The sequence below is a fragment of the Saccostrea cucullata genome, unplaced genomic scaffold, assembly GCF_032062105.1.
Source record: "Saccostrea cucullata isolate Sc308-1 unplaced genomic scaffold, CSIRO_AGI_Scuc_v1 ctg17, whole genome shotgun sequence".
NCBI lineage: Eukaryota > Metazoa > Mollusca > Bivalvia > Ostreida > Ostreidae > Saccostrea > Saccostrea cuccullata.
The window spans coordinates 175,004-201,701 of record NW_026932411.1 but is presented as its reverse complement, the minus strand read 5'-3'; the positions used below and the strand labels follow the sequence as shown (position 1 = coordinate 201,701).

The window sequence follows — 26,698 nt, the reverse complement described above, 5'->3', positions numbered from 1 at the left end:
TACAAATGTAGATATTCTTGTGACAAGCCCTTGTAACCTTTCAATAGGTGCATATATTTTGAATTTAGGCTTAGAGTTAGACCAGTTTTAAAAAATCTTTTAACTTTGTGTGACTTTTGAACAGTTAGCACTAGGGCTATCATATTTCACGGGTGTATTCCTTGTGATAAGACCGTTTTTGATTACAACAATTCTGAATAATACAATTTTAATTGAATAAGTATTAGAATGTTCAGTTAATAATTCAGATATTTGACAAATCAAGTCATCTACATAAAATGAAAGGTATGACAATCAGGCTGTTCAAAATGCTTTTTTTTTTATTTCAAAGTATTTAAATCCTGTTTTATGCTGGAGAAAATTTAATCATTTTCTAGTTTAATTAAAACAATGAATTAAAATACTACTCGTCAAGTACGTAATAGCATCAATGGAAGAATGTCAGCTATAGCTATATATTAACCTTTGGAACACCGCCATCTTTGGAATGTATGGAAGGCTTTTTGGGAGAGCCAGTCTCGGGTTTGCAGTCCTGGTTTCGTATTCTTCCTACGTGGTGGGGAGGATGTATCTTCTCGGATCTTGAAGCAAACATACTCGTCACCTCCAAAATGTTGATAGCTTCCCCAAGGTGTTCGTCTCCTGATTGATTCGGTTTCTTCTGAGGAAGAGGCTGATCTTCCTCATCGGTGTCTGGTTCTTGTTGAATCCTCTCAGCGGGGAATGTTCTAGATGGACCTGCCATTTGGTTTGCTTGCCTAAAACAAACACAGTACACAATGCAGCTGTATTTCAGGAAATATTTGCATATTCATCAAGGGAAACACACAGAATTTAATATTTAAAAATATATACTGTAATTGTTTAATTCGTTCTTTATTGTGTCTTACAACGTACCAAAAATCGGATACTTTCATTCTCTTTTTCGCTTGCTTTTTCTTTCGATACACAATAATGATTAGCAAAAAGGCAATGCATATGCATATCAAAATAGCCACAAGTTTTGCTGGGTTAATTGCGCATGTGTAACCGGCTAATTTATCCAGACAGTCATACATTAAAGGACACGGGTTTGGAATACATTCGTTGATTTCATTTCCACAAAACTGGCCCTCATATCCTTTGTCACAAATACATTTAAATTTCTCAAACGAAGCGGATCGTATCTTGTCATTGCAATCAGGTCCGTTTGGATTTATTCGCTCGCAACTGCCATGGACGCATGGATTTTGTAAAACAAAAATTTGAAACCATACGGCCTTACTGTACCATTTGACAGAATCGTACACCAAAAGTCCATATTCTACATATCCGTATGCTAAGACATTTAGTTTAAGGTACAGGTCAAATGATTTCACTACGGTTGGAGGAGCTGTGGAGTTGGTGAGGAAGTCTAACAAGAAAGGATTCGGACTGTCTGTTTCTTGTAGATCAAAAAGCATATTATTAGATCCATTGCTATAAACTTGATACGTTAAGGAATCGTTCTGGTCAATATCGAAAGCAACGAAGGATCCTATAAAATATTCGGCATTATTGGCTTCAACTATCACATCAATCTTGTTCTGTGACTTTGAGTCAAATGTTTTGTTGGATGAAGTGCCAAAGAACATTGACGGGCCATCATTAACATTTTCTATCAAAATATCAAATGTTAAATTAAATTGATTCACTAATTCTTGCGAGTACTCTGAAATGGTTTCTGTGATGCCAATATGTATTGTGTCCTTCCCAAAAAAATTTGGATTTGGTTGATAATCTATCGTTCCATTTTCAGTGATATTGGCAATTCCGTGAAAAGGACCACCTATCAAATTAAAAGTGATGTTATCATTCTCGCTGTCCTCCCATTCAATGTTATAATGAAGAAATCCGTCCTCATGGATTGTCTTTTCGGTCTTTTTTATGATAGGCGATGAGTTTTGGAGTTCTTTCTTGATAATCACCAGTGCATATTGGCGTGGTTCTGTGAGGGTAACCATCTGGAATGTTTGCCTTTTGATTCTTTCATGGTCAGGATCATTTATGCAAATCTATAGAAGTACAAATTAAAGACAAACATTTTGATGAAAGAGATCAATGTTAACACAATTACAATCTTCGTGATAAACTTAAAGACTTAACTTTTCTATCGGTAGCTTCCCCTACATGTATGTATGTAGCATAATATATCATTATCATTATGTCTCCAAAAATATTCGATTCATGCTCCACATACGAACAGTTTCTGAAAGAGGTGAGCGGCTGACAACTAACTTGATGAAACAAGGATATTAACAGTATAATTTAAAGTCAAAATTTCCAAAATTATATGGTTAATATGTATAAATATAATCACTTAGTCAGCCAATACAACAATATATCATTACATCGAATATTAATTGACACTTTTCACACAAATTGTAAGGCAATTATATTCATATGTAGGACCTGTCGACAGGGGATACTTACTACTCCAAGGTACCTGATCAAACATCTGATATTTTAAGAAGCCCGTGTTTGCTCTGCTCCAAAGAATTGTTTCAATATAAATAGACGCTCGAACCTGATTACTACCGTATAAGTAGAATTTTTAGCGAGGATTTAATTTTGGCATTATTATCGATAGTGATGACATCGCTAAAATTGAATATCGCTAAAAATTCATTGCGTATTATTTCTAATAGCTTCTATAGACTTTAATTAGCATTTTAAAATCGCTAAAATTACTTCTCGCTAAAAATAAAATACCAGATTTTAGGTAGAAATCGCTAAATTTGCGTCTCGCTAAAATTTCCACTTATACGGTATTTGTTATCTTCTTATTTCATGAACTTTTTTAAAAAATATTTTCTATGAACGATTCAGATTGCTATCTAAAATCTCCTATGAGACATATCTCTATGCACTTTTTCGCATTTCTTATGAAGAAATTAATCGAATTTGGCGATATTAAGATCAAAATAAATTATTTGTTTCATAAACAAGGAGTGTCTATCAAGAGGTCATTAGCAACAACCTTCACAGGAGTCAATATGAAATTTCTGTTTCTCATCAGATTTTGTCTATATACATGTGTTGTTATGTAAAAGAAAAGATGCATATTTTGACCGCACTCACACCCAAGTGACGGTTTAGAATGAAGTGACTCTATCTGAAATGCTTACTTATTCATACGATTAATCATGGTCTTGCTGTTCTTAAGAAAGGGATTTTACATGTATTTATATATCCTTTGAACAAAACTTATCTAAACTAATTTAAGTAACTTCAATATCAATTGAATATTCACGGCTCTCCTATCCTTTTTCGTTCTTCATATCCTCATATGTTAAACTCTGAGAGTTAATTGGTCGCCCTGCTTGCTGCTGCTTTTTATTTAATTTAAAAAAAAAGTTTTTTCCCCGGAAATTCTCTTGATCCAACAAAAATTCTTGGGGTCATGATTTGAAAAGAAAAAAAATCAATTTACACCACCTGCAAAAGTTAAATGTAGGTTTCAGTATTTGAAGCAGTTCTTGGAAGGATTTCTTAAAGAAGCCGCCTTTTCACTTTACGATTCTTAACTATCTATATTATCTTCATTTGAATTCTCTTTTACCCCATCGACCAGGTGCTTGTTGGAAGTCGAAAATGTGAAGAATTATAAGACGGACAGATCTAGTCAGAGGGACAAAATTCGACCAGATGTGCTTAAACGAAACTTACTTTTCCTTTTAATGTGCCCTGTTCGTGATTGATTTCGATATCTTGTTTACAATGGTCATCGAACATTTGCCATTCTTCTTTAGCTTAAAAGAAATAAAGACATAATTTGATTTTTAACAAACAGAGGAAAGGAAATTCTTTCAAGAAAGCGTAATTTGACTTCTCATTTGAAAATTTCAGGCACATAGCAACGGGGGGGGGGACATTACTTTTACTATTGGAAATGATCATTAAAAGGATGGTTGCCCCCCCCCCCCCACCACACACACCTTATAGTACAGTAAGTTAATATCAAGGAAAATGTAGTATAGAAAGCGGGAAAATTGGTACTGAAAGAAGTTGGCATTGAAAAAAGTTGGCCTGAACCCCGCCCCCCCCCCCTTCCCCCCTCCTCTACGAAATAGGATTTTGGAGTTTGGGCAATCCCCCCCCTTTTTTTTTAAAATTTATTTATTTATTTTTTTTTTTTTTTGCTTTTCAACTTTTTCAGGTAAGTCAAAAAAGTATTTTCTCTGGCTGCCACCCCCCACTTTAAAAAAACGATGCTACATGGCTGAATTTGACAGTGTTTGCTCTTGCATAAATTTAGACGTTATAAGACGTTAATTTAAAGATGATATTATTTGGTTACGGTCATGCTTGCTTACTCAAACCGAATCGTCGCCAGCGCGGTGCTGTGGTTAAGCGTCTGATATAAAGTCGCGAAGTAAGGAGTTCAGATCCTTACGTCGCGGGTTCAAATTCCACTGTTAGGCCTGGAGACCTTATAAACTGGAGTCCCGTGTCGCAGAAGGTACTGGCACGAAAAGATCCCTCACTGCATGCTCAATGGCCATAAGTGCCAAGTATAGGACAAAATTTGCAGCTCTCCACCAGCAAATAGTTGCGTCCTCATACGGGTAAAAATTCTCGAGAGAGACGTAAAACAATATTCAATCAATCAACCGAATCAACTGCTTATTTGAGAATTAGGCAATGATACCTCTATTCCATATGACCAGCGTAGGTTGTGTAGACTCCATCAAGTCGGATTTGTTGACAGTCAAAGTAAAGTCTATCCAGCGATTGATAACTGCCTCGCTGTTTGGTGACATGAAGAAGGATAAGTCAGAAAACTTCAAAATTCTGTGAAAGAAAAAAAGGTGATGTCTATAGAACATTTGTTGCTTATATCTGGCTTGAAGAGATTTGAATTATTGATCAGACTTGGATTCTACAAGCTGTTTTACATGCCCTACCTTCTTTGTAGTGTCCTGGATGTTTGAGAAGTAGTAATAATCGGATCTACAATATACGGTTTATAATTGGGCCCACTAGCAGAACCATAATTCATTCTGGTGTCGTTTCTAGTTAGTACTCCAAAAGATATGTCCCCTTTGCTTCCTGCAATAAATAAAGAAAATAAAACTCTACTGAATTCTCAACTTTTAATTTTTATATTAGTAATGGTGTTATATACCTATTTTCAAAAAGTATTCCTTTTCCTTTCCGTTTGCATCGAATTAACGTTTACGTGTAAATTCTGTGTGGAATAATGTTTTTAATGTGACTTTGAAAATGTTACATTTTACATTCTAGGGAAACATTTTTGAATATTTATAACAAGAAGAAATCAGAATTCACTATTTGTACGCACTTTTGATTAATTGAATCAGATTTACTTTTAGAAACAAATAACATTGATGTGCCTTCACTATACACATAAAATATGTAAATTATTTCAAAATAATGACGTCATTTCGAAATGCGCATTACTTAAGTCTAAATGTTGTTCAACTTGAATGAAAAACATAGACAGGCAAAGCTACAAACCTGCAGAAACTAGAAGCTAAACCTAATTACTAATCTGCAGGAAAATAATAATTAGGGTTCCATTACATAAATATCAAATAGTTTTCTGTCAGTGTTAAAACTTACAGGAATTTGGGAGACTTGCCTTGTAATTTTATTGTCAGATTGCTGTTCATTGTGTTGTGATGTGCATCATCTACAAATCTATCATTAGTCAAATGCACTGTGTGAATCTTTCTGCTATGAAATGAGACTAAGTGGTCAGCTGGTCCTGCCAAAAAAAAAAATATTTTGTAATACATTTATCACATGGCAACTAATTAATTCGAAAAAAAAAGAAATCTAAGAACAATAAACTCGTACGTATATAACAATTTGCATCTAGCGGCAATTGGCTTGACAAGTGAGATCTGCTTACGGCAAACAGTCCCATGTGAACACATTTTCCAGGTTCAATGTTATAGAAGGCATTCTTTTTTGCTTCAGCTATAGATTTATTGTCCCATGTTTTCAGAACAAATTTTGCGAGAGTTGTGTTAGTCTTCTGGTTATCCAACCACATTCTCCCATTCACAATAGCAACTGAGCGCGATCTGCTATTTCCAACTTTCACTTTTTCTAGAAGATCTCCTTCTCCATCGTGAGAACCAATCTGCCACTCTGTTAACAATGATAATAACGAGAGCTCAATCCATAAATCTCATATATGAAGTTTCTTTCAAATGCATTTTTTATATTATTATTTCTTTTTATAAATGTTGGTTCTCTGCATCAAAAAAATAAGGATTGCTCGGCTATTGAACTAGATATTTTTCATTGTATATTTGCGATTATTTAAAAATTGAAAAAAAAAATTACCATAAAATTCAGCGTCAGTTGTATGGGGATTCCATTGCACACCAATATTGTTCTGAGACGATAGATATGTTACATTTCGAGGTGCATTGATGATTGATGAACTTTTGAACAGGACAGCTGTGTCTGTCTTTGATATATCCGGTGCACGTAAATCAATGGTAACATTGCAGAACTCTTTCGCATGTAAACCCCCCGAGTTATATGCATGTACTGCTATGAAGTAAGTAGTAAAGTTCTGAAGTATTCCTTCGAGATTGTCAACTCGAAAAGTTGTATTTAGGCCGATGTTCGTTTCGTTGAGAACACTAGTGTCATTTACTGATACCCCAACAGAGATTACATATCTGATTATTTGACTGACATCTTCGTTACATTCCCAAAATGCCCCTAAACTTCTCAAACTTTTTTGATAATTAGCGGGCTCTGTCATAGAATGGTCAGGATCCACACACTTCATCTTTACGAATTCTGGTGCTGTAGTGTCAATAGTTATAGCAGGGCTATGGACAAGAACCTCAAGACCGGCCCGGTTTATTATTATAGCATTTACGAAGTATGCAGGACTTTCATATGAATCAAAAGCACTATTCCCGTTGCTTGTATCAAACATTCTGTTGTGTACTCCTTCATTTGCAACTGATGCTGATAGCAGTGTTAAATTGGTTATCTGAATTGGAATAATTTGAAATTGTTCTTCTGCAGAACAATTTTTGTCGCATAGATGAGGGCAAATTTCAATGCAAGGCTGACAAATTTCCATCACCAACTGAAAAGGTTTGATATTGTCCGTTCTACTGATGCTATCCGATATGCCTGCCCAAATTTCTTTGATATGACTTTCTCCATCGAAGAACGACTTCCCATGTTGGCAATCATGGTCAATATCTAAGGGCACCTGAATGTTCGTAAACCTGGAGACACCATAAAATGGATGAAATACATCAGTTATTGGAGGAAAAAAACCATCATTATTATTTGTTAGTAAAAACATGGACCAGCTTTTTTGAAATACAAGGCCAGTAAACTGCACTAGTTCCTGTTGATCAATGAAATATTTTACGTTCCATTTAACTTCATGTCCGCCTTGATCAGATATGCTTTCCAATTCGAAGTCGATGTCGACAAAACTGTTTTCTTTTTCAAAATTCAATACTCTAGTATGAATCTCATATCTATCCATAGCCCAAAGGACAATTTCTCGAATGCGGGCATTCGGATATCCTCGAATTGCAATTCCTATTGAATATACATTGGGTGATCTGGTGGCGGTGCTGGTTGAGGAATTTGAATCGATATTAATCCGTTCTGTAAAATGTAAAGGGATATGGAGAAGATCAGAAGAAAGACCAATAATTGTGCTCATGTTCTGACCAGGTAAGGGGTTAACTCTATATGAATACACACCAGTTTTAATATCTAGTGAATCTGAACGAACTCCCCCTTTTATAATTTTTTGCAACGTATCGTCGTGTCGAATAGCAATCTCAAGATGTTCCAAGCTTATATCTGTACATTCTGAGGAAAAATTTGAAATTGAGCTAAATGCACTGAAAGGAAACTTTTGCTGTCGAGGACATTCATAAACACGTTTTGTTTTCGCAACTGCAAGGACAGCTTGAATTTCTGATTGGGAGAATTGAAATGGCTTTGATCCAGTCCAGTCTAATCCTGGTTTTATATCTCCAAGCAAGGGTTTCGTCATGTCAACATATATAGGTACACTGGTTATTATAGTACTTAACCCTGCTCGATTTACAACCTTTAATCGAACAAAGTAGGGGACATCACTCTGGAGGTTCAATTGATAAATTCTATAGTTTGTTTCATTTTTAATTTCTGTTCTTATGATAATGGTTTCCTCTACAGATGTACATTGAGGCTTTGAATACAAAGTTAAAATATACATTTTTATTCCACTTTCGTTATCTAATCCGTCTTCCCAGTGTACCTCTAGGCTAGTATTATCATGAACGTAAATGACAGACGTCTCTTGGAAGGATCCAATGAAAAGTTTTCTTTGTAACGGAGGAGTAGTATCAATTGTTAACGAATCTCCAGACACCACGGAACATAATGCAGATTCATCTTTAGCAATAACTGTAATGAAATATTCTGACCCATGCCGAAGCTGCAAATTTTCTATTGTTACATACGTATCTAATCCGCAACTCTTAGGCAAGAGTACATCAAAATGTCTTGCATATGCATCACCTAATGCAGAGCAGTTAGATGTTTCATTATTTATGAAAGGTTTAGAAGACCCAACAGCCACGTAATATTGTCTTATGCCAAGATCTGAACCAAAACTACTCCAAAATACATTTATTTTATCTGTCATTGCTTGAAAACGATCATAATGTATTTTTCCCGGTGTAATTCCGTTTCTGAAACCAACCCTCACTCCATCAGATGTAGATTCCTGTTCACTTCCAGTTTGACTGATAGCCTTTACTGATACGTAATAAGTAACTGTTTTCTCAGTCAAATTTAGGTTGGTAAATGTGTGTGTTCTATTCAAACCTACGTCAACGAAAGTATGAACATTACTCCTTGTATTACTGTATCTTCGATCATTACCAATGGCCACCATGTACTTTACTATTGTTTGGGTAGGATCCTTTCTCATGTCGTTTCCAAATTTATCCCAGTTTGCTGATATTTCCGAAAATGATGCCTGGTAATCTAGATCATCACTTAGTCCATCGCGAACGAATCCAGGATCCGGTGGTTGTATTCGAACAGCTATTCCATCTGATCGTGACAGAAAAGTTCTTTGAAGAGCATCAGTTATGCGAATTAAATTAATATACGTTTTTCCATTTCGTAAGAGAAGTTCATCATTAAAGAAATGAGTGCTTGCTCCCGGGATATTTGTGAAATTCTGAACGACATTGCCCTCAATGTCTTCAATAGCCCATTCAGCTTTCACTACTCGGCACAAGTCTGAATAAATCCAATTTCCGCTCATTTCCGAAGTTCGATGCTGAAAATCTTCATCATAAATCGGGCTATATCCATCAATCACTGACAATGAAGGGTTTGGACTTATTGCAACCGGGTCAGAGACAACTGCTTTAAAAAGTCCAACACTATTAAACACTCTTACTGTCGCATATACCATTTTCCCGACTGGTAAAACTACGCCATTTAAAAACGTATAATTGCTGTAGGGTTCTGAAGTATAATCCATTATGTTCGTGATTCCAGGTGATGTCCCGAGTCCTACTTGAATTCTGGTGTAAAAAGGAGAAAAAATATTATGTCTCTTATTGGAAAAGCAAGTTGATGAAACAAGAACATCAGCAGTCTCTTTTAAAGTCATCATTTTGTAAGTTCTATGGTCAATACAATGACCTTGTCAACAAATGACATTTATCATTGAGTCAAATGCTGACTGAAGTTATTTCCCGATCATGACAAGGAGCACATGGCAAGTGTGACCTGTCGGCAGGGAATGCTTACTCCTCCATGGCACCTAATCCCAGTTTGCTCTACTCTTATTCTTTTATCATGGATTTTTGATCTTGAATACTGTTCGTTATCTCCAAATGCTTCATATTACATTATTTTAAGGAGAATTTTAAGTACGGCTCCGTGTAAAAATCATGCAGATAGTACAGAAAAGGTGATTCATCGATAATCTTCAAATTCAATAAAATTGGGTTTAATATATTCATTTGGGTCTAAAATGAATATAAACAGTTGATTTTGTTATAATTCTTCTTTTTTCATATAGCCAGGGACAAAGAACTTGAGGTGTAATTTTGTATAGATAGTGTGCAAATAATGCCTATTTCAGAAAAAGAATATCTTTAAAACCCAAGATGTACAAAAACTTAATATATAGTTAAAGTGAAAATGGAAGGCTTGATAAAAATTTACTTTAATATTTTTGTGCAAACGAAGTATTGAAAAGATACAAGGTATTTAAAATCGAGAATTTGTTAAGATTCTTCAAATGAGTTATCTCCCTTTGCAATTTTACATAGGGGGCGCTAGTAAAAAAAATGGCAGCCTCCATGGTTAGCTGTACGCTGCAAAGTTATTTTGATGCATCTTGTGATGTTTATTGCAAAAAATATGTGTGAAGTGACATAAATTGGTTGAAAGGATTCTACAAGAACAGATTAGGCATAGTTTTCGGGCAAAAGTATAGCCATGTGTCGTGTTGATTAGTATATTGACCATGTTGACGTTCTCCCGAAATGGTACTCGCCTACTGACACCATTGTGATCTATCTCGGAAGTTTAACTTCTACGGTAATCCACCAGAGTTCAAGAGTAAACTCTCAGAGAGGGGTGGCAGTCCGATCTTGTCAGCTTACTCGACTTGGAGAGGGAAAATAATGTACATTTGGACAGTTACATTTGACCAGGTAAGATCAGGTCTAGAACAATTTCTTGATTAAGATAATTAATTTTGTAGCTTGAAAGAGCTATGAAGCTTTAATATGTTGACGGTGCAACCGTTAAGGAGGGCGCAGATACTTATCCATTTTCATTTAGATTGGACATGTAAATCCGCACGTGACATTAAGTGCGTATTAGGGCCGTATCAATATATCGATATATCGATACGTATCGATATTCAAGAAAAATATCACATCGAAAAATTACATCCAATACGTATTGTACAAGAAGTTTTTTTTATTAATTCTGCTAAAAAGATGGGAATTTTAATCAGCAAAGATTAAATTTCACTTTTTTGAATTAAAACTGATCAATTATTATAGATTAATAAAAGAAATAACACAGTTTTTATAGTCATTATAAAATACATAACAATTTTATTTGAACATGTTGATTTTACAGTCATTAAAAGTTTCGATTGGAAGTGTTTTATTTACTGACTATGGGATAAGAACTTTGAAATGGGTAATAAAACACTAATTTTTTTATGAAATCCATGATTTAAATGATTAATAAGCCTTTTTTGATGGACTTGTTTTAGAATCCAATATATCGCATATCGCTTTAAAAAATATTGTATCGTATCGTATCAAAATTTTTTGCTCAATACACGGCCCTAGTGCGTATTAGACTCTGACGTCATATGACGTCGTTTGCATGTTGCTTTACCAAACCGAAGCCTGAACAAGGCTGATTTCAATCAGTTTATGACTATCTTTCTGCAATAAACAGATAAATTCATTAAATCAAGACAAGTTTATTATTCGTTTAACTTTCGTTGTTATTCTCACGAGACCGATGTTTTAGAGTTTGTGTACGAAGCGATGCATTGTGGGTCTAAATTACTGCAGTAAAAAATTCTATGGAATGAATGTATAGTTGTCCGAATTCTCTCTTTGCCCAGGCGTTGTCATTAGAGCTCGCAAATACGTGCATTGCTTTGCAACCCTCGCTGCACTCGCTATTAATCTATTCAAAATAGCGTGGTAATTAAAGCTTATGATATATACAGTCAAAAGTATTTCACAAGTCCTATATGACAATGCATTATGAGTCTTAAAAAACATTTTCTTAACAGCACGGGTACACTACCGTTAATGGAAGGCAATTTTCAGCACAATATTTTTGTCTCTAGCATTCTACAATTAATTGAATGAGTCCCCAAGCATGACAGTCTACTATCTGTTAATACAAATCAAAAGCGACACACAGTTTTCGTCGGTTTACTGCATACTTTATTTACTTCATCACCAAAAACAATATAGTTTCTTTTTTACTTTATACAGCCAAAATTGAAAGATTATTTTCCAAAGACACTGCTCAATGCTCACATTTAAAATTGTAGTTTTAGTCTAAAACTTTTAGATGATAAATACAGTGGACCTTCAGATATCCGGACGCCAGATATCGGGATGCTTCAGTATCCAGACAATTTTTCATTCTGACGGAAATTTTTAACATTATTTTGTCTTGTTTAACTGGTAATTCAGGTATACGGACACTTCACCTATCTGGACAATTTGACTAGGAACCAAAGCATCCGGATAAATGAGGTACCACTGTAGTTGCTTCCAATACGTACCGTACAAACCTTGTGCACACTCAAAATATAAAATTACTTAGTAATTCTTTTTTACTTATTTTAAGTAATATGATTACTTATTATGATTGTCAATTACTGACTATGATTGAGTATTACTAAAAATTACTAAGTAATTTATGAATTACTTAAAATTCCTTATTGTAAGTAAATTAATTACTTAAAGTATATTAAAATTCATTCAAAAAATTAATTTAAGTAATTTTCAGTAAAATAATTTACTTAGATATCCATTATCGCCCTTGAAAATATTTTTAAATAAAACAAAATATTAATAAAATGTTTATAAACAATTCTGCATCTGAAATTTCTGTAACAATTAAATAACTTATACATTAAGAGATATAAATATCTCAATTTACACCGTTTAAAGAAACCTAGTATAAATGTTTTAGGTAAGCTATTAATAATAATTAATGAAAATATTAGCAATCGAAACTAGAAATCAACATCCTTACGGAAATATAGGTAACAATGAGTTAACTATGAAATGGTCCTTATTATTAAAAATCTGTAAAAGCTCTATACTCAGAGGAATCTTACACCTTAATAATGCTTTTAAAGAACATCATAATAATTCAAATTTTATGATCAATAATTATGTAGATGTCTACTCAAAACCACTTCTGAATTACCCAGAATGCTTTGTATTTCAAATACTAAGTAATTCATTTTTTTTACTTATTTTAAGTAATTTATTTACTCGTTACTGCTTCCATAACCATAAAATTATATTACTTAAAATTACTAATAAATATGATAAATTACTTATCATGATTGCTATGGTGACAAACTTTTTTACTTAAAAATTACTTAAATTAAGTAATTCGTTTACTTGAATTGAGTAAAAGTAAGTAATATTTTTTTTGGGTGATGACGTTTGCATGTCCAACTTTTGATATTTGATTGAGGGGTTAAATGATAATTGTGCACCTTGTACTGCTGTCTAAAACTATGTAAAGAAAACTGATAGCCAATTTACATGCAAATTTATGCTGACGTGTCGTCAGATAATCTTGTGGTCTAGACCTGTTTAAATAACTGTGCACTCCCCTGTGTGCGATGAGGCATGAATAAGTATGATTGTATGGTTAAGGCAGTGTTTAAAATAACTGTTGCTCAACTGCCTGAGATGCACAAATTTTGTCACAGGCAAACAGATTTGTAACAGATTACAGATTTGACACCTGACTGGACATGAAAAACTTTTCAAAAACTTGACCTTGGTCATGACTTTTGAATGAAAAATAAAGGGCTTTTCTCATTGGTATTCAAAACCAAGGCGCACATGGATCTTAAAAAATAGATAGAAAACTTGGAATGGTTTAAGTAACAATCTTTTAAAATCTTCTCAAGAACAGCAAAGTGATGATATGGAAGCATTCTCTTGTGATGTAGTGTATAAATAAATTGGTTAAGTTAAACCCCCCTTTGGGTAGGATGGGGCCACAATGGGGATCAAAGTTTCACATATTGCAATACACTCTGTATATACGGGAGAATCTTCCCTAGAACAGCAAAGCCATGATTAATAATGTACTGATATGGAAGTCATTGGAAGAAGCCTCAAGTAGTGTAGATTCAAGTTTATAATGCTGTTTAAATTGTACTAAAGTTAAAACCGGAGACATATTGCAAATGATGAAAAATACACTAGTAGAAAAGATATTTCACATACAGCAAAACTCATTTACTAAGAACACGGATATAGCGAATTCACGGATATAGCGAAGTTATTTTAAATCCCCAGCTATATAAATTTAACAAATTCCTTATATGGATATAACGAGTAACGGATGTAGCGAAGTAATTTCATAGGTCCCGTTGACTTTGTTATAACTTTGTTTTATACCCCAATTTATTTTCACAGAATGTACACGATGGGCTGCATAATGGTTTTGAAGGAAAAGGTTATACTATTTATTACAGACAGCAAGAAAACATCATTGAACACCACCAACTAATAAGACTCCAAAGGTGGGAGAATATATGTCATGCAACCATTTTAGATTTTTAATGAAATTACTGCATTGTATCAACTTTATATTCCATGTAAAGTAATTTATAAAATCAAAATAACCATTTAGTACCTTAATAATAATGTAGCATAAACTAAAGAGTTCTAAATTGATGAATGATAAATACATAATCATTTTAATAATCGTAATAATCATTTTAGGATTAATGGAAAATAAAATATTTAAAGCTGTCAAAAAGCAAAGATTAGAGTTCAGTGGATTCCATGATGGTACTTTGGATAATGTTAATCAGGCAGCAATTCTCTTCCCAAGGATCTTAAGTGCTTTTAGAAGAGGCTAATAAACAAAGGACAGTCACTTACTACAGAAGAGAAGCAGGGGGGATTAGTGGTATGACTGCACCTTACAAAGATGTAAAACTTTTGAAATTGTGTTTACATATACAATGATTATATGATAAATGTATCTAGTAATCAATATTAATATGATTAACATTTTCAAATTTTTTTTTACAAATTTTTCTGTTCATTAATGAAAAAAAATAATTTGTGTTGTATTTGAATTTGGAAATGTAAATGAATTTATTTTGAAATGTAAACTAATATTCTTACATGTAAACATGTACTGGCGTGTGTACATGGTGTATATATTGGACTCTGACAAAAGATGATGCTACTTCTTTTTATGGTGAAATTATTAATCACAATGATTTTTGTGAAATTTTCCATAGGGTATGGTATCTATGAAATCTACTCAGCCTTTTTGTTTGGCTACTTTTTAAATCATAGATATATATTATTTTCTTGATAACTGAAATCCTCAAAAAATGATATTTTGTTGTTTTTTGTCAACATGAATTATCTCCCCTTTTCAGCTTGAAATTAGAAATAATACTGTACATAGATATAATTTGATTAATGAAAATAAATAATTGTGTTGTATTTGGATTTGGAACTATAAAGAAATTGTTTTGAAATGCTATTTATGTTTTAACATGCATAAATATATACATGACATTTATTCGACCTTGACAAAGTTAATTTCCCATTTTTTGTATGAAACTCTTCAATGGCTTTTGGAAATTAATAATCATTTGCACAAAAATGTTTTTAATATTTTATTTGCCATAAGGTCTATAAAATAAACACTGCCTTTCTGTTTGGCTGAAGTGTTTTTTTTCTTTAATTTTTTTTATCATATAGCTGAATTTAGCTGTAAATCCTTTTAAAATTGAAAATTTCAGTTTTTCTCGACATGGATTATATCCCCTTTTCAGCTTAAAATTAAAAACTATTACTGGACCTGGTAATATTTGGATTAATTATGAAACGTAAATAATTTAATTGTATTTGAAAATGGAAATGTAAAAAAATGGTTTTGAAATGCTATTTATTTTTTACATGCAAACATATATGGCATATATTGGACTGTGACAAAAAAAGTGAAATTACCATTTTTATACAAAATTCATCAGTTGTTTTGGGAAATTAATAATCATTTGCACAAAAATGTTTTAATAATTTTATTGGCTTTAGACTATAGTCTCTATGAAACTAGCATGGCTTTTTAGTTTGGCTGTAGGGTTTTTAGAAATTTTTGATAGAGAAAAATCCTCAAAAATGGATATTTTACATTTTTTGCCAATATGGATTATCTCCCCTTTTTAGCTTAAAATTAGAACACATTACTGGTCATAAAAATATTTTGACTAGATATGGATAGTAACTACTTATGCTGTATTTTAATAAGAAATAAACATAAATGTGTTTTATTGTTTAGTTTTCTTTTCATTTAATCTTCATTATAAGTATTTTTGCCTGTTTTTAGAGGAAATTTCAGCCATTTTTTGCCCAAAACAGTTTATCGGTTGCCATGGATACCAGTGGCAGAATTTAAAAAAAAATTACAATTTTTTTGGAGTATCTTAGCATACCCTACCAACATGCAAAGTTTGAAAAAATTCTGAGACCCCCCATGAATCACCCTCTGCATGATTTTTACACGGAGTCGTACTTAAAATACATTTTCATAAAATAAATACATTGTAAACTTTATATCTGCTTTACCTATGAAGTAACCAGAATGTTGAATTTCATCCGAATAGATGCAATCATATATGATTAAATATATCACACATTAATCTTTCGTCAAAATTATAATCTTTTTTTAGCTCACCTGAGCCAAAGGCTCAAATGAGCTTTTCTGATCAAAATTTGTCCGTTGTCTGTCGTTGTCGTTGGCTTCGTTGGCGTTGTCGTTGTTGTAAACTTTTCATATTTTCATCTTCTTCTCAAGAACCACTGGGTCAATTTCAACCAAACTTGCTACAAAGTATCCTTTGGTAAAAGGAATTCAAATTTGTTCAAATGAAGGGCCACACCCTTTTCCAAGGGGAGATAATTATGAATTGAAAAAAATTAATGGCATTTTTAAAAAATCTTCTCAAGAACCACTGGGCCAGGAAAGATGAAACTCATATGGAATCATCCTCAGGTAGTGTAGATTCAAGTTTGTTCAAATCATGACCCCCCCAGGGGTAGGGTTGGGCCAAAATGGCCAATCAAAGTTTTAAATAGGAATATATAGGAAAAATCTTTAAAAATCTTCTTCTCAAGAACCACTGGACCAGGAAAGATGAAACTCATATGGAATCATCCTCAGGTAGTGTAGATTCAAATTTGTTCAAATCATGACCCCCAGGGGTACGGTGGGGCCAAAATGGCCGAATAATGTTTTACATATGAATGTACAGGAAAAATCTTTAAAAATTTTCTTCTCAAGAACCACTGGACCAGGAAAGATGAAACTCATGTGGAATCATCTTCATGTAGTGTAGATTCAAGTTTGTTCAAATCATGACCCCCTGGGGTAGGGTGGGGCCAAAATGGCTGATCAAAGTTTAACATAGGAATATACAGGAAAAATCTTTAAAAATCTTCTTCTCAAGAACCACTTGACTAGGAAAGATGAAACTCATGCGGAATCATCCTCAGGTAGTGTAGATTCAATTTTGTTCAAATCATGACCCCCAGGGGGAAGGGTGGCTCTAAAATGGCCAATCAAAGTATTAAATAGGAATATATAGGAAAGACCTTCTCAAGAACCATTGAGACAGGAAAGATGAAACTAATGTTGAATCATCCTCAGATAGTGTAGATTCAAGCTTGTTCAAATCATGACCCCCGGGGGTAGGGTGGGGCCAAAATGGCCGATAAAAGTTTTACATAAGAATATCAAGGGAAACCTTTTAAAATCTTGTTTTCAAGTACTTTAAAGCCATGCTTAGTGATATTTATAGGGAATCATCCTCAGGTAGTGTAGATTCAAGTTTGTTCAAATCATGACCCCCTGGGGGGTTAAAATTAAAGCCCCCCCCCCCAGCAAACTTTCAGTTCCAATCTGATGTGATTTTTCCCAGCCAATTGCTCAGGTGAGCGATGTGGCCCCTGGGCCTCTTGTTTCTTATCTTATTCATTTTGATTTGATAGCCTCAAATGAATACAGAATATTGTAATATAAAATAGACTATTAAAATTATAAGAGTTTTCTTACTTATCCAACGCAGTTTCTTGATCTTTAAAATTTTGAAGAGCTATTTCTGCAAAGGATTCAGGTTGCTGGCATTCTTGCTTTCTCAAATTTCCTAGTTTTGTTGACGTTACAAAATAAATGTCACCCCCTTCTGGCTCAGTTCTGTCAACATCAACTGGGAATTCTAATCTAAGAAAACTACCCAAGATGTTGCAAATTTTTATTGTAATGTAGACCTTTGAAATTTCACGGTCTTTTAAGATTGTTTTAAGATCTCGAATCCACGTGTATCTAAACTTTGGAATGGTAGTAAAATTCATAATGTTATATTTCAGATGATGAGTTCCGACTGCAAGTTGCACGTTTGATATTTTACTCTCATTTTCTATCAGCGTGAGCCAAGAACACTTGACAAGAGACATTGCAACAGATATCACTGGCGTGCATTTAAAATCGACAATAGACGGTATTGTGCTATCTATCATTATCGGGGGAGAAATATCAGAATTGCTCAGCCCTGCACTATCTGTGGAGTTAATTGTTAGAAACAAAACCTGTCCCGTCTCCAGTTGGACACTTCCAGCAGGCAAAGACGTAAGAACTCTGTCACTTGAATGCCAGAGGTCTTCGGAAAATGGCTCTTTTCGCAGAGATACTGACTGGTTTGCGATAAATGACAGGTCATTTACTTCCCACGTAAGATCAATGGAGTCGAGAGATTTTTGAAATATCGCTGTATTGAGTGATGTAGGTTTGGTTTTGTGGATAAATGAAATTTTGGGAGGACGGGTGTCAATTTTTATTCCATTTGAAGTGGAAACGATGTATGACTCGCGGCAATTATGTCCTGTTTTTGCCCTTACAGTAACAAAGTATCTTTCAGCTTCAAAGAGCTTCAGATGTATTTGGGCATGGCCAACAGTTTTGTTTCTCATGATAATTCCATACTCTGTATATGGAAGAATATCAGTGAAATATGGCTTGGAACCTACAGCCCAGTTGTAGCCTATAATATTACAAGCCTCGCTTTCAAATCCAATGAAGGACATCGCTATAGATGTTTTATCTGTTTGGTAATCTTCGTCTTTCAAAAGATTTCTACCGTCGAAAATTATACCGGGGACATTTTCTCTTTGAACATATATTGGCTTAGATTTCAAAATCTTTGAAACAAGTCCTGCACGATTTTTGACTTTGACTGAAACGATATAAGTTTTGTTTGATTTTGAGGTTGGTACCATGTTTAAATTTTCAATCAGAGCAGAGGTTTTTTCACCATCAATGGTGAACCAAGGGAGTTCTTCTTCGATGTTACTTTCAGTCCCAATGGCAACAAAAATCTTCTCCAGGTTACTTTCAAAATCACGAGCTTTCCAGCTTATGGTCATGCTTGAAGGAGAATCGTGCAAAATATATCCGTTTTCATCAAGCTCCTCTTCCTCTTTAATTTCACCGATGTGAACCTGAGTTTAAAGAAAATGATTCAAGTTTTGCAAACCAGACATAGTTGCATTGTATTTTTTAAATTATGAATTCATGTTTCTAGTTGTTGAGGAAATAGAGAGTTATATATGTAAGACTCCAAAGTCCGATGGTGACGCCAAAGTCCGATGGTCTCGCCAAATCCCGATGGTCTGCACCAAACCCCGATGGCTCGCTGTCTTCACGGACGCCAAAGTCCGATGGTAACGCCAAAGTCCGATGGCTCGTTTCCTATGAGACACGCTGCACTAATGTGCGATGGTCTGACACGCCAAAGTCCGATGGTGTGGAGAAACAATCAACGTTTATGACGTCACAATAATTCGACGTCGATCCTTGACGCCACTGTCCAGCATTCAAAAAGCAATCATTTCTGAATTTGTCCTCGAAAACAATTTTATTGATTTTGCTTATTGTTTGCACCTTCCAGAGATATAAGGTTTAGTCCTCGCACACCACTCGATTGATTAGGTTTAGTCCTTGCATTGCACAGCCCGAGAGATTCATGGTTAGTCCTCGCATACTAGTCGAGTGATTAGGGTTAATCTTGCACCCACCCAAGATATCTAGGTTATTGTTGATACGCACTTTTCGAGCGTTTAGGGTTAGTCTCGCACCTATCTGAGAGATATAAGGGTTAGTTTTCGCAAATCTACTTATTTATACTTATTTTTAAGAACTTGGCATGGCGCGGCATTGAGGTTTGGCGCAGTGGTACTATGACGTCATAAACGTTAATTGTTTTCCGCACCATCGGACTCTGGCGTGTCAAACCATCGGGGATTGGCGCAGACCATCGGCCTTCGGCGTGACCATCGGACTTTCGAGTCCCATCGCACTTTAGAGTCCTACATATATATGGATGGTATAATTATCTCAAGGGAAAGACGTTTAAGATCATGTTTTTCATAAAGTTCAAGAACGAGATTTTCTTTAGAATAATAATTTAAACAACAAGGAATGATCTATGAAAACTTGAAAAGAGGTTCTAATCTAAACCCCCCCTCCCCCAACAAAAATGTATGCTTTACATGATGATTTTGTTACTTACTTTGATAAGTGTTGGTGGTGTTATGTCAATCACAACACCACTGGATTCGTGCGTTGTAGAGAGGTCGGCTTTGTTTATGGCTGTGATATGCGCAAAATATTTATAACCAGATGTCAAAGAGAGGGATATATTGTATCTTTCAAATCCTTTGGAACTCCTATCATGAACGTGATAATCCGTATTTTCTGGCCATATCTTTAATTTCTGTCCGGCTTCCAAACGGTTTATAACAACTCTGTATTCTTTAACGTCTGACTCCTGGTCTTCGAATTTCCAACGCAGAGAGATATGTTTATCGTCAGCCTGGTATCCGTTGCCAGACAGACAGTCATTTATAAGGAGGACATTGGGCGGTGTATGATCAACTAAAACCCCATCAGAAGATTTCAATGATTTTAGTTCTGCGCCGTTTTTTGTTTCAATTTCAACAGAGACAAAATCAAGATGATGAAGGGAAAAAGAATGATCTTCGAATATTTTTTCCTGCTCCATATTAAACGATTTTTTCAACTCTTTATTGACATAGATGTTCACTTTGTAATCTGCTATGTGGCTTTCTAGATCGGTGAAATTATCCCAACATGCGCGTACAGTTGCCGACTCGGATGTAAAATTTTTGTCGAAAGTAAGATCAATGCCATCGTTTACAAATCCAGGATTAGGCGGTGTTATATCAATTAAAACTGTAAAGGAAAATGTTTCTAACAATGTTAAAATGGGTGTTGCTGGGCTATATTTGAAATAAAGTTCTAATTGCACAGCATTTAAATTTTCCCGTAATCCCTTTATCAAACTTGATTACTTAAGGTGATCCTACTTTACCTTACAATGATTTGCAGAAGTGCTTAATACATTCTAAATGTAATGTAATGATCATATTAAATATATCATCATTTTAACCTTTCTTTTATTAGGAATCTAATTAATTTTGATACTTCTGAATTAATAATAATGCCTACGTGCGCGAGCAAATTCACGTTAAAACTGAGGGTACAATAATTGAGTTACTAGTAAGGAGAATTCATACCTCCGTCTGAGGATCCGTTTGATTTCTTGGAATTAAGAGCATCATTAAATGCAATCACAGTAGAATAGTAGGTTTTGTTGTGCTTCAAGATTGCTTCTGCACATCCCATTTTTGTGTGGTGACTAAAATTTCTAAATTTAACTATATCATCCTGTTCCGGAATGCTGCCAACGCCCCAGATAAACCTGAAAAAAGTTCATTTAATTCCTTAATGTAGCATTTTGTGTACGTTGTGTGTTTATTCAGTTGATTTGCTAAAAGTACCCAACTTAAGTCGGGCGCTTGGTAAAGGGACATTTGCTTCCAAATCTGTATCGACTTAGGTTTAAAGTAGCAGATGTTCGAACCACAAACTCCCGAGTAAAGTGTTCGCACTTTTCCGATTCTCCTACCGTTACGGTATCTGCTTTGTTCCATTTTTGACAAATTGATCGGATATTGTTTATTTTCCCGTTCAAGATTTAAAAAAAATATAATGACAGGTCACTATTTTATCGATGATGGACTCCACATTACTGCCTAAAAGAAAGGCCATTGAACAGTAAGGTGTTATTTTTGTGCCATCGCAACTCCAGACAAGGGCTCATCCTACAGACCAGCAATTTTTACTTCATTGTGGCAAGCTTTTGGCCAAAAAACAAAAAAAAGTTGCAACCTATTTTTTATCGACTTAGGTCAGTCGGGTAATGACCATAGTTTGAACTCAGGACTCTCCAATCACAATTCACTTTACAGTAATTTACTAGTAAAAAATGTATCAATGTTCAATGTCAACTTAATGAATTTACTTTAAAAAAAGTTTCCACTAAATTTGTAAAATTGTGCTTTAATTTCAAAGATAATAGAGGTAAAAATAAAAATTAACATACTCTTTGATTCCAGATTCAGGATCATAAAAATGAGCCCATTGCGCACAAATTTTGTTAGTTTCGTGCTGATATTGAAGATCACGTCGTAGTTTGTTTCCATCACTAACTACTCCAACAATAGGCGGAGTTTTATCCACCATGATTGGCTGTGGCGCATGCCCAGAAGCAAATTGATCAACTGAAAAAGAAAATAATGTTCAAGGCAAAGGAAGTTGAGTTTGTATGGTCTCTAAATTGGAAAATAATCATGTAAAATAAGAATTTTAAATTGTAAAGACGAATTATTAATACATGTATGCGAGAGAATATTCAATCAGATAAGTAACAATCAAATCTTAAGCTAAGTCGTGCTTTTATTTACCATTATTAACTGCTCTAACTCTTATCCAAGCCGGAACTCCGGGTTTTAAATCCAAGTTTTCCACCACAAAATATGGATCAAATCTGTTCATGTGATTTCTTCTGACGTATCCACGCACTTCAATGTCGTGTTTAGATTTCCCTAGTCCAAAATCTATTCTGTTAATACCCGATCCGTCATCCGACACGTTATAATAAACGGCCAAGATGTCGAAATCTTCGTCAAACATTACATCTGGAACTTGGTGAAAGATTGGAGGGGAAGTATCAATGATTAGCGGTGTAGAATGACAAACTGTAGTTACGAGGGACCCACCATATATGACATTGTTTAAAGCTTGTACAGTTACGTAGTATTTCCCATCTTCCAAATGTAAATTATTTTTAACTCCGGTGTTGGTCCAAAACTTTGGACTTGAGAGAGTCGCGTGAGGGTCATTATACTTAACAATATCGGTTCCACATGGCTTTCTTCCAGCAGCCCAAGTAAAGCCAAATATCCCACTCTCCCTGTCTTTGAACCCGTCCCAGTTTGCTTGAAAAAAAGATATGTAGTGTATTTCAAAAAGTGTTAGTGTTTTCAACTTGTACTGGCTTTACATTATGCATTCCCTAAAATTTTTCACCGTGTATCTTTAAACAATTACCTGATATATAATGATTAGAAATTGTATATTTCTGTTCCACTGCTGGGTGGTGACCATTAAAAACGGTTCGACTGCCAACACCATCTATAATAAGCCTGGATATAATGTTAAATACATTTAGAAACATGATTAAAATCATATGAATGTTAATATCACTTCAATCATTATAAATTGCTGGTTAATTCAAATCTGCGGAATTACTTGTTCCACATTTTGTGTAATCAAAGGAATAATTTCTCCCACCTATTAAACAAATACAATTTTCAAGAATGGACGATAATTATTTGGAATGTCAATAAGTACTACTTTCTAACCTATAAAGTACTTTGATATTGACCCTCACCTATGGTTCTCTTTCCAGGTAACATCTTTACATCGTTGCGTAATAGCAGCATTACAACCATCGGGCTTTATAGTATCTAGAATTTTTAATCCAAGATTTCCTGGTTCAGGAGGCGTGAAATCTATAATGGTGCCTTTGGTGGAAAGAATGGATTTATATCCAAGAGTGTTTGTTACGAGTATATTAATGTAATAAACAGTTCCATGTACAAGAGAGATGTTTTTGTATGCCACGTGGCCATTAAACCCAACGTCTATGCGCTCATAATTTCTATATGCTCCCATTTTGTGCAGAGAGGCAAAGGGTCCTTCGATTACTGAATGCAGGTTACATGTTTGGGTGTAAGCGTCAAAGTCGATTGAAACGCACTTCTCACCATATTTCAAACAAGTTGTTGCACACGAGATTTCATTGTTTTCGACAGTTTTCTTCAGAGCTTTTGCTGATAACTTACCCTCTCTTCCTTTTGAGAAATTTTTAGATCTGATAAAATATTCGTATTTGAACCAGAAGAGCTTAAATCTAACTTATCCCAAGGAATCACCTCGCTGCCATACGGACCAGGACTATACCCCAATGCTTTCACATTATAATCTATAAGTGGTGAATCATCTAGAATTATAACATCGGCCTGGAGAGAACTGGGATGAGATGTAAAGGGATATGCTGCCTCTATGCGACCATCAGGATTTGTATTATCGTATGTTTGCAAACTGCATTTCGCAACGGTTTCTAATCCTTCAGTGTTTTTGGCTTTGACCGTCCAGTAAAGAGGGACTCCATTTATAAGTCTTGCAGGTGACACCAGACTTGTGCCCTGAAAACTTTGCCAATTCAACACATCAGTTCCTCCTATATATGTTCCAATGGCATAAGATAATTTTAGATCGCTTCCATCATCTTGTGCGTATGCCTCCAGGTGGAAAGCTGTATCTGTGACATGTCGACCGGAAAGTTGTTTAACTTGACATTCTCTGTCAAATTTTGGTGGTGTACCTGTCTTACCAAACTTTCTTTTTGTGAAAATATTCCACTTGATAGGAGAGCAACTCCAACTCCAAAAACACTTCTCAAAGATGATTCCTCCAAATACTTTTGCCCAGGCGCAGAGTTTTAACTCTAAGGGAATTAATTCAACATCCAGTTTTTGGCTGTCAAAAATTAAGAAGTTTAGTTTTTAAAGCAAATAATACGTAATTAGTTAACATAGTAATTGGTAGAGATAAACAAAACAAAAATATACGAAAAACTTAAATTCAAAAACAAAAAAAATTTTAAAATAAAAAAAACGAAAAACTTAAATTAAAATAAAAGAGAAATCAAATTTAAAATAATGACAGAAAAATAGTCTTTATTCTGCAGGTGTTAAATTTAAATGAATTAATGAAAACAGGAGATTTTAAAAAGGATTTTGCTTACACAATTTCAATTGGGGACTTGGACTGTTTAGTTTCGGTTGTAAAAGGAAATTTTGTTTTCATGATATATCCAATTAATTTTATTCCTCCGCTTGCAATGAGAAGTTCAATTGACACCCCACCGTAAACTTGACCCGAAATCCAAGGAGCAATGGTGACCTGAAAAATATGATTTATAAATTATTCAGATACAGTACAATTTACGATCCCTGTGATATAGACATGAGTTATGTGTATTACGATATTGTCCAATAAAAAAACCAAGGAAGCCTCAATTTGATACGCTTTAAAGAGTGCAATTTATCTGACATACACCATAGACAAGTGGTGGCGACTCCATATGAGTGAAAAATGCTCGAGAGGGACATTAAACAACATACAATTAATCAATCAATCTAAAATACATGTTTCAAAATTTTTCACTTGTTAAGAGTGATTATCTAAAGCTAGAAATGAATATTCAGTTAATTTTATTTAAATGTAATTAATCGCCAATTCCTCTCTCGGATTTATAATGACATTATTCAAGCCAAATATAAAATTAGCCTATGATGTGAAAATCAGATTAACGGTGAAGTGAAAAAAAATGATCTGTGCATACTGTTTAACGTTATTATTTTGAATTTTGTAACATGAAATACGAATTTTTTTTCCATTTATTACGATACAATTTTCATCTCGTTAATATTAAACATATACATTAGCCAATCAAAACGTGTTTTACAAAACAATTGCATTAGAATTCAATATTAATTTTACTTTTTTATAAAATAAATACATGTAATTTAATATGGGATAAGTTATACTTTTGAAAGGCAAAGACTATATTTTTTTTCTCGAATTTTTGAAAAGAAAAACAAATAACAGATTCTTGAACTAGTTGTCAAACATGAATAAGACAAAATTAAAGATTCCAATGATGTTAATTGGCATTTATAAATCGTTTCTTACTATTGAAGTGCCACTTTTTGAACGAACATCACAGAAAATAGAAAGTCCTATGGCTCCACCTGCACCAAATTCTAAAACCAAGTTGAAAAGATGTAAACAAAATTCAGAGGAAATGAGTCCGAAGGTTAAATAGATTATTACTTTACTGTAGTATATACTGCATACTTTGGTACCATATATTTCTTGAGAAGATAATATTAAGAAATAAATATAAAATGTAATTCTAAAATTGGAATTAAAAGTAAAATATATCAATCACCTTTTATCGGCTTGAAAAACACAAATATAGCCATAAATCGTGTTCGTATGTGGATAATCTTTGAGAGCCAAGGGCTTATTTCTTTTAGGATTCTCATAATTTTAAAATTTATTTCAAATTTTCCATACCATATTAATAGATTTATTACCGAGACGTATGCCTATTGGACCCACTCCAAAAGTGTATCCAACTTTAAAAATCGTCAAATCAAGATGTTTTTCTGGATCGTCACCAAGATCTCTCTTGTCTGATGTTTTGAAAAATTCTGTTGTTGTTGTACTCTTTGGGGTCAAACTGTTCATGTTTAACTGCACAAAAATATAAATAAAATCAAATTAGAAAATAAGCTGAAGATTCTTCTTCTCCGTATCTTTTCAATATATTTCATTCCCTAATATATTTGGAGAATACAAAACATGTCCTTTTAATTAAGTC

The 26,698-nt window shown here is 34.1% G+C and overlaps 2 protein-coding genes and 1 long non-coding RNA gene across 3 annotated transcripts; 1 reads left to right on the top strand and 2 right to left on the bottom strand.

Annotated features, from left to right (window-relative positions):
* Positions 1-248: 248 nt before the first annotated feature.
* LOC134235045 (uncharacterized) lies at positions 249-25,116 on the bottom strand. Its single transcript, XM_062717126.1, has 18 exons — positions 25,055-25,116; positions 24,208-24,786; positions 24,012-24,118; positions 23,636-23,768; positions 23,293-23,387; positions 22,647-23,180; positions 22,286-22,463; positions 21,417-21,601; positions 20,390-21,072; positions 17,878-19,319; positions 6,337-9,569; positions 5,842-6,138; positions 5,620-5,749; positions 4,926-5,066; positions 4,670-4,812; positions 3,688-3,770; positions 898-2,033; positions 249-758 (listed from the first exon to the last, which is right to left on the bottom strand). The coding sequence occupies exons 1-18, from the start codon at positions 25,114-25,116 to the stop codon at positions 452-454; spliced, it is 9,468 nt and encodes a 3,155-aa protein (XP_062573110.1). The 3' UTR covers positions 249-451.
* LOC134235075 (uncharacterized) lies at positions 10,343-14,713 on the top strand. Its single transcript, XR_009985322.1, has 3 exons — positions 10,343-10,712; positions 14,217-14,323; positions 14,526-14,713. It is a non-coding gene; the product is annotated as an uncharacterized LOC134235075 (long non-coding RNA).
* Positions 23,650-26,070, bottom strand: LOC134235074 (uncharacterized). The gene is made up of 3 exons (XM_062717159.1): positions 26,005-26,070; positions 25,055-25,212; positions 23,650-24,786 (listed from the first exon to the last, which is right to left on the bottom strand). The coding sequence occupies exons 2-3, from the start codon at positions 25,114-25,116 to the stop codon at positions 24,066-24,068; spliced, it is 783 nt and encodes a 260-aa protein (XP_062573143.1). The 5' UTR covers positions 25,117-25,212; positions 26,005-26,070; the 3' UTR covers positions 23,650-24,065.
* Positions 26,071-26,698: the final 628 nt, after the last annotated feature.

Excerpts from the sequence above, each read along its gene's own strand:
- LOC134235045 (XM_062717126.1), bottom strand. The coding sequence starts at position 25,116 with ATGAAAACAAAATTTCCTTTTACAACCGAAACTAAACAGTCCAAGTCC. Across the intron at positions 24,787-25,054 it reads AAGTCCCCAATTGAAATTGT|CCAAAAACTGGATGTTGAAT; the intron begins GTAAGCAAAATC and ends AATTTTTGACAG. Across the intron at positions 9,570-17,877 it reads CAAGAAACTGCGTTGGATAA|AATTCAAGTAGGACTCGGGA; the intron begins GTAAGAAAACTC and ends TTTTTACACCAG.
- LOC134235074 (XM_062717159.1), bottom strand. The coding sequence starts at position 25,116 with ATGAAAACAAAATTTCCTTTTACAACCGAAACTAAACAGTCCAAGTCC. Across the intron at positions 24,787-25,054 it reads AAGTCCCCAATTGAAATTGT|CCAAAAACTGGATGTTGAAT; the intron begins GTAAGCAAAATC and ends AATTTTTGACAG.